This window comes from Leptopilina heterotoma, unplaced genomic scaffold, assembly GCF_015476425.1.
Source record: "Leptopilina heterotoma isolate Lh14 unplaced genomic scaffold, ASM1547642v1 Lhet_106, whole genome shotgun sequence".
Taxonomy (NCBI): Eukaryota; Metazoa; Arthropoda; class Insecta; order Hymenoptera; family Figitidae; genus Leptopilina; species Leptopilina heterotoma.
The window spans coordinates 305,832-319,715 of NW_025110823.1; the positions used below are offsets into that span (position 1 = coordinate 305,832).

General features: G+C 29.7%; 1 protein-coding gene across 1 annotated transcript in view; it reads right to left on the reverse strand.

Moving 5' to 3' along the window:
- Nucleotides 1-7,246: 7,246 nt before the first annotated feature.
- The window catches only part of LOC122502222 (transcriptional coactivator YAP1), a 53,926-nt gene continuing 47,288 nt past the window's right edge, over nucleotides 7,247-13,884 (reverse strand). The window contains exons 5-6 of the mRNA XM_043612166.1: nucleotides 13,783-13,868; nucleotides 7,247-11,876 (exon numbers count right to left, since the gene is read on the reverse strand). Of these exons, the coding sequence (XP_043468101.1) occupies nucleotides 11,781-11,876; nucleotides 13,783-13,868 (182 nt within the window). The 3' untranslated portion in view covers nucleotides 7,247-11,780. The remainder of the gene's footprint in view (nucleotides 11,877-13,782; nucleotides 13,869-13,884) is intronic.

The window sequence follows — 13,884 nt, forward strand, 5'->3', positions numbered from 1 at the left end:
TATTCTATCTCCACCTTTTATATGAGAAAGTTAGGCTGTGACTTCTTTGTTAATCACAATAAAGCGCTGCTAATATTTTTTTAAGTATTTCATTGCGAAAGTGTAGTATATTATATACTTATTATAGAACTATTATTAATATAATTGTTGTTAAGAAAAGTTGTATTATTAAATAAATTTAGTAAGTTATACCTGTAGTCGTTTGTCATAATCACATTTAATAATTTGAAATAATTATTTATTAAGAGGAATTTAAAACATTGTTTCGCATGACACAAGATAGTTAAACTAACTTGAAATTAAGTCAAATTAAACTTATCTAAAATAACTAATTGAGCATTACATCATGGTGTGACACTGACAAGTGGAAATGTAATACATGAAATTTAATTTAAATGTTCTGCCCCAAACATTAAATTAATATTTAACTATAGAGAAACATTCCTCACTCTGTTATTATTAAATCCTTTCGTGTAAACAAACTTTTAATTTATTTTCTGAGTTGAATATTGTTTAATAGGGTAAGTGCACCAATTGCCAAAGGTGCACCAATTGTCGAGGATCATAATTTTCTTTTGCAGATAAATAGTATAATATAGAATATTTAAAAACAAAAAAATGTCTAAATAATCTTTGTATTTTCAAATGTATATTTACATATTCAAATTTCATAGCAATACTACTAAAATAATTATATTTAATTAAAATTATAATCCATTGCTTTCAATTAATTTGATTTAATTTAATTAACTTATTTTTCATCATCTTTATATTTTATCGACCGAGTGATAGCATCATTACTATATATATTATTTTTAAAGTTTAAAAAATCGTTATATAATTTTCTGTCCTCCATCATCTAGGGGAGACCGAGGTGAGTTGAAACGATTTTTACATTATCCAGTATAACTCAGCCAAAAATTGTATTATTTTTATGAGCATTGTATTTTTGGATAGGTAGTTTTGTGTAGTATGTGAATAAAAAATAAAAAATGTAAACAGTTGTAAGGTTTTACGGAAAAATTGCAAAATCCAAAACTGTTCCCGGTGTTAAACATTGAGAAAAGTGGATATTAAAAATCTTAATTTACTAGATATTAAGAAAAGATGCTATCCCAGGTGCGATTTTTTGGTCGGCCCATAGTTGGGCCAACTTATACAAGGTTGGTCCAACTTCTCGTGCCAGAGGTTGGGCCAACCATACAGATGATAACGGCGGCCGTCTAATGGCGACGATGGTTGACCCGACTACTCATAAGAAAGTTGGCCCAACTTACAATGCATATGTTGTGCCAACTATACATTTCAATGTTTGGTCCAAAGACTGACGCCAAAGTTGGCACAACTTTAGATGCGTAAGTTGGGCCAACCACAATTTTCAAAGTTTGGCCAACTTCAACAGCCAAAGGTATTATTATTAAACACAATCTCATACATACATTTTCGAAAATATCTATCGCTCGCTGGGATCGAACCCCTAACCTAACGCACCGAAGACTTATACACTGACCACTACGCTACGCTCACATGGGAGTGCATAACGCAAAATGTATATTTAAGCTGCAACAGTCGGGCCAACCGTGGCCCAGAGTTCGGCCAACCAAGAAAGTTTAAGTCATTTAAACCGCATTTGACAAAGTTTTGCCAACCGTGGCCCAGAGTTCGGCCAACCAAGAAAAATCAAGTCAATTAAACTGCGTTTCACAAAGTTTTTCCAACCGTCGGGCCAACCGTGGCCCAAAGTTCGGCCAACCAAGAAAGATTAAGTCATTTAAACTGCATTTGACAAAGTTTTGCCAACCGTTGGGCCAACCGTGGCCCAGAGTTCGGCCAACTAATAAAAATCAAGTCATTTAAACTGCATTTGACAAAGTTTTGCCAACCGTTGGGCCAACCGAGGCCCAGAGATCGGCCGACCAAGAAAGTTTAAGTCATTTAAACTGCATTTGACAAAGTTTTGCCAACCGTTGGGCCAACCGTGGCCCAGAGTTCGGACAACCAATAAAAATCAAGTCAATTAAACTGCGTTTCACAGAGTTTTGCCAACCGTTGGGCCAACCGTGGCCCAGAGTTCGGCCGACCAAGAAAGTTTAAGTCATTTAAACTGCATTTGACAAAGTTTTCCCAACCGTTGGGCCAACCGTGGCCCAGAGTTCGGACAACCAATAAAAATCAAGTCAATTAAACTGCGTTTCACAGAGTTTTGCCAACCGTGGCCCAGAGTTCGGCCGACCAAGAAAGTTTAAGTCATTTAAACTGCATTTGACAAAGTTTTGCCAACCGTTGGGCCAACCGTGGCCCAGAGTTCGGCCGACCAAGAAAGTTTAAGTCATTTAAACTGCATTTGACATAGTTTTGCCAACCGTTGGGCCAACCGTGGCCCAGAGTTCGGCCGACCAAGAAAGTTTAAGTCATTTAAACTGCATTTGACATAGTTTTGCCAACCGTCGGGCCAACCGTGGCCCAGAGTTCAGCCGACCAAAATAATGTAAGTCAATTAAACTGCGTTTCACAAAGTTTTACCAACCGTCGGGCCAACCGTGGCCCAGAGTTTGGCCGACCAAGAAAGTTTAAGTCAATGAAACTGCGTTTCTAGAATTTTGCCAACCGTTGGGCCAACCGTGGCTTAGAGTTCGGCCGACCAAAAAACTATAAGTCAATTATACTGCTTTTCTTGAGTTTTGCCAACCGTCGGGCCAACCGTGGCCCAGAGTTCGGCCAACCGAAACTGAAAGTCTTTTAAACTACGTTTGGATGAGTTGTGCCAACCTTTGTCGCCAAAGTTGTCCCGACGGTTGGTTAAACTCTGCATTTAATGGTTGGCTTGCAAAGTCGGGCCAACTGTGGTCACTAGTACTTGCCAAAGTTGGGCAAACTCTGGCAACCAAAACTTCGGTTGCCAAAGTTAGGCCAACCTTGGGCCAACCTTCAAACTCTGGCGGCCAACCTAAATTCGCACTTGGGATTGCATATCATCTAGATGTTATGGTTTAATATCTCATGTTAAAAAGTATACAAAAAGTAACATTTCCTCTCTGTCTCCAGGACAGACCAATAAAAGTCCAAAATCTATAACCTTTTTTATTGTGTCAATCAAGAGCGGACGTACCCAGTAATAAGGGGTGAATTAAAGTGGATTGGCACTTTTATACCCTTAAATTCCAAACCAATTTCGATTTTGTAAGCTATCTTAATGAATTCCTTTTCTATTGTTAGGTTGTATTCATTTCTATCCAATTCAATTTTCTGTAACCACACGTGACCGGAATCTGAATTCACTTGCCGCATTAGTTGCGGAGTTAATACCCTTTAATTAACTTGAATTCTTTAAAGAGCATTTAAAGGGAATTCAAATTCTGGTCACGTTGTTACAGAGAATTGAATTGGATAGAAATTAACTTCTGAACAATAGAAAAGGAATTCATTAAGATTGTGGACAAAAACGGAATTGGTTTGGAATTTAAGGGCATAAAGTGCCAATCCACTTTAATTCACCCCTTATTACTGGGTAAAAATATATGTCAGAATCCCTGTTTAATCCCTGTTCTGGAAAAAAAAACTTTTTTATTCCAAATTCTGAAATATTTTTCGATTCTCTTTTGATTGGCAAAGTGAAAAAAAACCCTTAAAAATTAACTTTTCCGGTAATATATTACCTGTCGAGGTTGTAGATTTTGGAGTTTTAGTCCACGTTCCAAGTGTAAAAATTTTTTTCTACAACACATGCACTAAAATCTCGGGTTTTTTTACCTGTTATATATGACAAAAAATTGACTTTCCTATACTACCCATAGGTAAAAATGATTCGTACGATTTTCGTACGAAAATCGTTCTGAAATCCGACCAAATTCGTACAGAATTCCTATCGAATTTGTATGAATTTACTAGTAAAATTCGTGTGGTGTTTTGAAACGTTTTTTCGCACGAATATTCGTGCGAATAATACCCGAATTTTTAATATGGATTTTCAAAAAAAAATTTCGTTCCGAAACTTGTATGGAAATTCGCACGGAAATTCTTTTGACAATTTGATTAAAAAATTTTCGGCCAATTTTCCTAACGAATTCCGTACGAAATTCAAGTGAATCACTAACGGATTTCTTTTGGAAAATTTTTAAAACTGTTTACAACTTTTCCAGAATTAATCTGTTAGTAATTCGCTCGAATTTCGTAAGGAAATTTGGCCGAAAATTTTTGAAACAAATTTTTAGCTGACATTTTATGCGGAATTCCATACGAATTTCCGAGCAGAATTTCCTAGTTTTCCTAATATTTCGGTGGTAATTTGCCCGAATTTCGTAAGGAAATTTGGCTTAAAATTTAAAAAAATAATTTTTAGCTAATATTTCGTGCGGAATTCCATACGAATTTCCGAGCAGAAATTTTAAAAAATTTTCCAAAAGAAATCCGTTAGTAATTCGCTGGAATTTATTACGGAATTCGTTAGGAAAATTGGCCACAGTCACACATAGAAAGGGGAAATTTTACCCTTTTTTCATTGTGATTGTCCAATCGCTCTCTATGGTCTTTCACAGGGTTCTTGCGTCTGATATACTCATACAGTTTTATTTTTTATAAATAAAACTATCGAGTTATGGACTAGGGTTGCAATGATTTAAATCATGATTTTAATCTTGATTTAAATCTTGTCATTTAAATCAAACTGCAAAATGCATTAGGAACCGAAAAGGCTACAAAATTAGTATTTCTGTTTAAAATTTTGAATTAAAAAAAATAAAAAAGAATACGTTACAGAGATAAATAATATAATGAATATCATAATTTAGTTTTGTTTATTTGGCTTAAATTAGGGAAAAACTGGAAATCAGAGAATTTTTTTAGTCAGGGGAAAGTCAGGGAATTTTTAAAAATTCTTCAAAAGTCTGGGAATTTTAATCGAAAGAAACCACAAATTAAAAAACTTTGATAAATGTCAATTTAGATTTGGTATTTAGACTCTCTTGTATAATATTTGATAAACCGGCATTGCTGGTTTATATAAATTAATTATTAAATTTAGCTTATTAAGCACGATTTAAATTGTAATTTTGCATTTACTTTCTTTGTAATAAAAGTTTTAAAATTTAAACACATTAAAATTTAACAAACAATTTTTAATTATCTTATATTTTTCTTTAGCGGAGACTAGGTGCGGTTGTTACGCTGTGCAGTTGTTACAAATGGAATATCTCAGAAACAGTTAGTTATAGAGATGGGGTTCCAAAGAGAAAAATGTTTAGTTTTTATGTACGAACTTACTGCAATATGTTTAAAAATTATATGCAAGCTTTACAAGTAAAAAAACATAGGCACATTGGTTTTTAGAGGCCAAAAGTAAATATTTCTCTGCCTGATATTTTTTAAATAATTAATAGACCTTTATACTTAACAAAGTAAATTTTTTTTAATATCAATTTTAAAAAACTGCCTTGGTTGTCCACATTTAGTGTGTACTTTTTTAATAAAGTGTTTTATTGTAAAAAATGTACCTGTTGTGCAGTTGTTACAAGTGATAATGAGAATGGATATTTTTTCCAAAATTCAGCAGATTCGTTTGAAATGTAAAATATTTGTCAAAAATGAACGATTACGTTGAGTCAAAAACTATGAATAATTAATATAAGTTGTTATGTGAAATTATTTGTCTTCAATTTAGAAATGTTATAAATGATTCTTGGTATTGTAACAACCGACATTCACTTTGTGCAGTTGTTACAATTTACTCAAATGCTTGTAGTCCCCCCTGTCACGCAATTTCATGTAATTTCCCATGTAAAAATACATTGTGTCACGTTTAGTAGAGACCCCCCTACCCTTAAAAACGTGACATCATTTGTGAACGCTCCCTAATTAAATAATAGATATAGAGCTAAATCAATTATGGCCTTTTAAAACTAGATAATATACCTTTGATTTAATCGTTTCACCAAACAAATTGGAGTTAAACTCTAATCACAGTAACTGTTTTTATCAAAATTGTAACAACTGCACCTAGTCTCCCCTACTTACCATAAATATAAATTTTTCCATTCTGCACGTACAGGGTGGCCGCAAGATTGACTTATCAATTTCCCTGACATTTCCCTGACATTTTACTGACATAACGAATTTCCCTGACAAAAATTTTATTACTTAGAGCAAAAAATGTATTGCGTGACCGCCTTAATTTCTTTAATTGCCCTAACAAAAAAATTTTTCCTGACATTTCCCTGACTTTACTGACAAAAAATTTTTTTCCTGACATTTCCCTGACTTTACTGACTTTACTGACATGTGGCCACCCTGACGTACTAACGACCAAAATAAACTAGAAATTTTATTACTTATGGACGAAAATTGATTTAAATAATTTTTTCATTCAAAAAAATTACACTTTTCGTTTCACTTACAACTTTTTTGTCGGACCTCTAAAAAATTTAAGGTTTTGCAAATATTTTTTTAGAGCATAAAAATTTTTTAAGACTTGAAGTTGATATAATGACACTAAAATAACAATGCTTGTTGTTCATTTCAAGCATAATAATTATAATTAATAATAATTATAATTAAAATTATAATTAACCTGTTTGAACAAAAATTTTTGTAATTATTATTTCGAAAACGAAGAAAAACACCTTCTCAAATTTCAAAATAAAATTTGTAACATAATATTATGATTAATGAACTCAGAAAATCATCGAGTTTCACATATATGAAAATTAGATTTTTTTAAAACATGGTCGCAACGACTCTCAGACGAAAGTCAGTGGACTTTCCCTTTATCATTTTTAATGTTAAAAAAACGAACTACTTAAAATATTTAAAAAATAGTATAAAAAATGATTTAAATTAAAAAAATTAGATTGTTTTGATTTTTTTAAAAAAGTCGTGATTTTTATCAGCCCTGTTATGGATCACTCCAAGTCAAATAGAAATAATAAAAAAAGGTTTTTGAAACAAAAATTTTTTTTTTTTTGAAATAGCTTGAAAAATATTTATTTTGTTTCTGAGGAGGATACGAAAAATTGGAAAATAAAAAGAATCCTCCCAGGGTTACCTCAAGCAACATCTACATTAACAAATGAGTTTAGATTTATTTGTTCTAAATAATTCTATTGCGAGTTACAGCGTACATGGAAAGGAAAAATTACATGCAAAAATTTTTAAATATAACTGATATATGTTGAATGGAAATAGGGTAGCAATTATGATGCTAGTATACGTAAAATGATAATCAAGGTGTAGGTAATTAAATATATCGCTATTGTACGTAAGTAAACAGTATATTTATTGTTATCATTATTACTAAGGCACTTGTTATCGATATAAAAACGTACGTCACAAACAATCGCTGATGAGCGTAATCTAAATACTGACATATTAACTAATAGCATGTTTGCTGTATTTATAATCTCAAATATTGTATAGTTATATGCACAATTAGTCACCTTTCAAAAAAGCCAATTTATGAATATACAAAACTTTACAAGTGTCCTCTCCATGGTATCTTACATTCAGTTGTTAAAAGAAACAAATTATCGACCTTGTTCTACCAAAAAGTTAATTTTATAAAAATAATCCATTTGACATCTTATTTCTTACAAAAATAAATCGCATAAATGAGAAATCGGTTTCTCGGTAAAATTTTTTTACAACTTTCTATTTCACTATGTACAATTTTTTAATTAATAATTGATAAAAAAAACATCTTTTCTTATTTAAAAAGCAGGCACTTTTGAGTCACAAATTAAATTCAATATGTAGCAGACTAATTTCTTTAATTGTTTTCATAAAAAAATACGTACTTATACATATACATAAATACATTTGAAACACTAATTAAAAGTATCAATACAAGTTTAAAAAATTCCCAACACATTCCTTGTCCTATTAGTTAAAACAGTGAGCATCTTTTATAATTCCCACAATCTCATTAAAGGTACATCATTAAAATACCTACTTTATTCATGTTGAATGGAAAGAAAAAATTTTAATAAATATTTTCATGAAAGAGAGGTGATAATCTAAATAGGTTTAATATCAGATTTAAAAGTTTTTAAAATTCTTTCATTTAAAAAATCGCATGAGTGCAAATACAGATATGTATTAACTCTGCATTCATTTAATGAATAAAATCTTACTTTTACTGAATACATACAAAGAAAGCACTCACACTACTAATGTTGTAACTGCGGAGCATTAAACTTAGTGTGTAAATGGTTAATGGAGAATAATAAATAAAAAATCATACTGTGATACTCTATGCAACTTTTCCTCCTTCCGGAAGAGGCAAGAGTAAAAAATCGATAAAACAATTATTTTGGCTGCAAGAAAACTTCTAAGAGGAAAGAAATCTCTTAAAAGGGTAAAAATTACTTACAGTTAAATGAGAAACGAGTCTTAAAGCATGATTTAAAACACAAAAATAAAATAAAAAGATAACATTTTCTAACTTTGAGTGTTGGTCACTAAGTTTTAACTAGAAGAACAAGTGTTTTTTTTAGATAATATTCATTCCTATTGGAGTCCGTTAAACAGCAGTGTGCCAGCTAGTGATGACCTATTCTCTCTATCCATTTTTCTTCTTTGCCTTTCTTCAACTAATGTAACAGAAGTAGAACAAAGCACAAAATGGACGGGGAAAGTAGGTAAAAGTCACGTATTCACGGATCCCAATATGAAAGACCAATATTTTAGTGTTCCAAAAAGTATTTTTGCCTTTAATCCAATTGGAATTTTAAAGCTTAAAAATGTCAGTTGAAATGATTTCCTTTTAAAGTTGTTTTTTCATTTTGTCAACATTAATTTGCTAGCTGCTAGTTAGAATTAACTAGTCAGATTTTTGAGGCACTAAGCCCAGTCACGGTAATTGATGACAAAGTACATAAAATTTAGTAAAGATGTCAGATGATTAAAAGTGGTAAGAAGTTTGAGTGAAAGGTTATCTTTTCCAACTCATTTAGAAAATTAATTCTTAAGGCTAAATGTAATTAAGTATTTCTGTAAACATCATACTCTATCTTCATTTTAGCGCCGCATTATATAACTGTAGTACAAAATTTAAGAAAATTTTATAGACTAACGAGTTTTTTCGATAACCGCAAATTCTAATAACACGTATAGACTTTATATATAAAAAAAATATATAATATTTGTATATATTTTGCATTCACACTTCAATACTTGAATGTTAAACTGGTCTAAAGCATGCCGTGCACTTTTAAACGATCGCTAATGCGATAAAAATATGGACGGCTGTCGCGATTGCGATTGTCGAATCAAGGCACTTGTTTTTTAACTATATGTTGTTAAATATACATTATACACATTTATGTATATAGATATTAGATATATTATGAGCATGGACATTCCTGTATCACAATACAGTTTGCATAGTAAAAATGTGCAAAATCTGTTCCAGAATTGGTCATTCCTTGCAAATTATTCTTCTGGAAACATAATAAGCAGTCAAATTTTAATATAGTTTTCTGCATACAAACATGCGATTACAAATAAAAGTTTCGTTACTTAATTTCCATTATCAGAAATTAAGTAGATCATTTTTTGCCATGTATGCTAAAACTAATTTTTCTTAGAAATTCTAGTCAAATATTTTCTTCCCAATTAATCTGTAAGCTTGTCCCAAACTTGTGACAAAACTAAATACTTTTATTTCACTTCAAGTGATAATAAATGTAGAATTAAATCAGAATCAACATCAACGACGCATGTAACATAAAGTTTAACGATAATTACTAGATTTTGAAAAAAAGAACATTATTTATATAAAACTAATACTACAATAATAATTATTTAAAATGAATATCTTAAGAAAATGTTAGTCTTAGCATACATATTAATGAAAATATTAAAAAAAAATTCGTTGATATGATATCGGAATACCTACAAAACTTTTGGACATGAATATTAATTTAGGAATCTTTGTCGATTTCTAAATTTTCAGCAAATTAGTTTGCATCATATTGTTTTGATTTCACACAAGTTTTCATTTGAGAATTTTCAATAGAAATTTTACATTTTAAGAAAATTCCATTTGAAAACATACACACGCACATTTTTGCAACATTAAAATTATCAACTAATTTATTGATACCCTAATTTGTAAATAACAATTTGCGAAGGTTGGCACCTTCATCTTTTATTTGGCGATTCTTCACGAAGTGGTAACTTTTTACTACACGGTTACTATTTTTCAATATTATTTTATTTTATTTTTAATATTATTTAATATTATTGGATAATCAAGAAAAGTGCATTTTTGAGCCTTTTCCAATTAAATCATAAATTTTGTTTAAAAAAAGAATGATGACTTTTAAAGTTATTAAATAGGGAACAGTAGGGAATCAAAAGTTACCACTGAGTGAAGAATCACCCATTTACACATCAGTTTCCGCATTTTGAATTTTTAGTCAATACTAGTGCCTAAAAACTATCTTTCTTCGAAATTTCATTGCTTTCTAAACACAATTCTCTGGACAGAAGAATTGCAAATTTAGTCGGAGTTTTTTACTTTGACAAACATCTTTGTAGAGAAAAGTGAGACCTTCGAACACGTTCACACGTTCTATTGTTAAATTAAAATTAGACAATCAATGCGTTTCAATCTTCTATGCCGCTTACACTTTGATGTGACGTATTCATAGCTGAGCTTTATACTTTATAAATTCTACTATTTCATGAAAACGAAATAGTCGACTTCAAACTCATTTATTTTAATTCAGCACTTATGTTAAACGCATTTTGATAATAAGAAACTTAACTATGAAGAATTCACATGAGAGTTGTTTAAGTGGCGTGCCTCGGCTGATGAAAAACTTGCGCATTGGAAAGAAATTTCTTCTCGCGAAAATAGCTAAATATTGACTTACGTTTCTACATATTTAAAAGAAATGCTTGAGTCTTGTTTGCAAGAATATCTCATAAAAAAGAATGTATTTATTATTTAAACGTTAAACAATGTAACGTTCACCTTCTATCCTAATTTCTAAGGCACGTTGTCAATTACGTTGTGTTGACTAAATCTCAAGTAAAAATTGTACAAACTTTTATCTTCAAAGTAGCGCTAACAACTGAACTTTGAAATAATATTATTTGAAAGTATTACTCAATTAAAATTAAACCAATCTGAATCTTATTATGACTCAAAAATTGAGCGGGTTCGACAGGAATATATGTGTACATATATAATTATATTTTTTGTCACTTGTCAAGGTAAAATAGATTAAAAATATAGAAGTAAAAAGAACATGTAGCTATGTACTTTTGTTTTAATGATGAGATATCGAAATGATTATGTCAATTTATACTCTGATTGTAAACTTTTGAATTGTCCAATTGTGAAGTAGTAATAGCAGAGAAAAACTACATAAAAGTAAGAAAAAATATGTAGAGTTCAATGGTATTTCCTTCATATTTCCTTCTACATATGCAACACTACGTAGAAAATATTATTTTAGTTAAATAAATGAAAAAATTGGTGTACAACACTCTATTTATACTACTTCACGTTTCTAAATTCCTTACTTAAGCTCGTTTTGACATGGAATACCAAAATATGTACATCAATTTTTTCATTTCGATATTGCATCATTCACCTGATTTGATTTATAAGCAAACATACGCACATTTCATAAAAAAATATGTGTGCCTGCATGTTGCGAACTATCTTATTGTGCACTTATGTCCCGATGGAAGCGACGATTCTTTGATAAAGTCTAAAAACTCATTGATTATGTATGTAATTCAGTTTCGATGCTACGAATGCAAATTCTTGAAAAATACTACAGCCACGTGAGAACATTTTCTGGCTTTGTGGTGTTTGGGTTTATTAAAGACTGAACATCTTCCAAAATGTCACTAGAGAATTCCTCTCCGAGCTAAAACAAGGAAATTCTTTATTATTTTTAACTATTGCATTTATAAATCAGGACTCAAATCAGTGAAACTATTTAAAAATACGGACTTTACGGACCAAAAATGAAAAATTACGAACCATTTACGAACCAATTACTGACAAAAATATAACCAGTCCGAGAAAAATAAGAGAACATTTTACTTAAAACTATAAATTCAATTTTTCATAACTATAAAACATGAAGATATCGATCACTTGGAGTGATTAAAGATAAATTAAAGATGACCGAGTGATAAAATCATTATCAATTCAATTATTATTTTCAAGAATTTTTAACTAAAATTCTTTTTTAAATCAATTACTTTTAATAATTTTTAAAAAAGTTCTTTAACAATTTTCAAATCCATTTGTTTACAATATTCAATTTTACAAAATTTCAATTATTCGAAAATTCTTCAAATAAATATATATTAAAAAATAAAAACTTTAAATAATATAAAAAAAATTCAATTAAACTTGTTCAAAAAAATTAATTTCAAAATTCAATTCAATTATTTAAATAAAAAAACAAAATTACTTATTGAATAATTGAATGTTTCTTGAAATTCAATTCCCATAAATAATTTTATAAACAAATCTTTAAATAATTTAATTCTGTCGACGAATTTTAATTAAATTTTTAAGAATAATTACATCTTTTGAGGAATTCGATTAAAATTGTATTCAAAATAATTGAAATTCTGCGACGAGTTTTATTATTTTTATGAAAATAATTGAATTTCTAAACAGAATTTTATTATTTATGAACAATATTTAATTTTTGCAAAAAATATTATTACTCTTGAAAATAATTGAATTTCTGCAATAATTTGTAACTTTTCCAAAATAAAATTTTTTTTCGTGCTTTAAACAAAAATTCTTCTATAAATGCATTATTTTTTAATAATTTTTAAAGAAGTAAGTTATTAGAAATATATCCTTCCATAGTTTGATAATGTTGATAATATATATTATGATCTTGGGAAGGTAAGATTTGAATAAAAAATTAAAAAGTGTGTCGTTAAAAGAGCGACGTTTCGTTGGCTAGGGTTTGCCAACCTCATCAGGCTAAAATTTTATTAAATAGATAGGTTACACATCAGTATTTCTTTGCAAAGGTCTAAAAGCACTATTTCTATAAATTAACAATAATGATATACCTAAATTTCGTTAGAACATCGAACACATGCTAACACGTCAAAGATTAAAATTCTGTCAAAATATAATAAAAAATCACTCCACACTTATAAGAATAAAATTTAAAGTAGAGAGAAGACATTCTCACACAGCGATTCAAATCTTACCTTCCCAAGATCATATATATTATCAACATTATCAATTTTTAAAAAAATTCTTTGAGAATTTTCAAATTCATTTGTTTACAATTCAATTTTATAAAATTTCAATTACCTTCGTAAATTCTTCAATTAAATATATACAATTAGAAAATATAAAGTTCAAATAATTTCAAAAAAAATCGGCAATTAAAAACTTTCTCAAAAAAATTAATTCCACAGAATTATTAGTTAAAAATATAAAAAATTCAGATTATCAAAAATTTGTAATCTGAAAACATTTTAAAATTCAATGAAATTTTTATTATTTTATGAAAATAATTAAAGGTTTGGGTAGAATTTTATTCAATTTTATTTAAATAACTGAATTCTTGTTGACGGACGAAATTACGGACTTTACGGACTTTTCTTTAAAAAACGGACCTTTACGGGATTTACGGACCTGGTTCGAGCCCTGATAAATCTAAAGAATTAAAAATATTGTACACCTGTATTTGAAATCATTGTTGGAATTGTTCACATTTAAAAATTCCAAATATTAGAGAAAATTAATTTAAGTATGTCGTAACATTATATGTATGGGAATGCATCTACCTGAAGGGAAGGCACAAGATCATCTGTTGAATCAATGTTATCGCTTAAAGTTGATAAATCAGGCGTTTCCATTGGTGCTCCACCTTCTGAAAAAATATACAT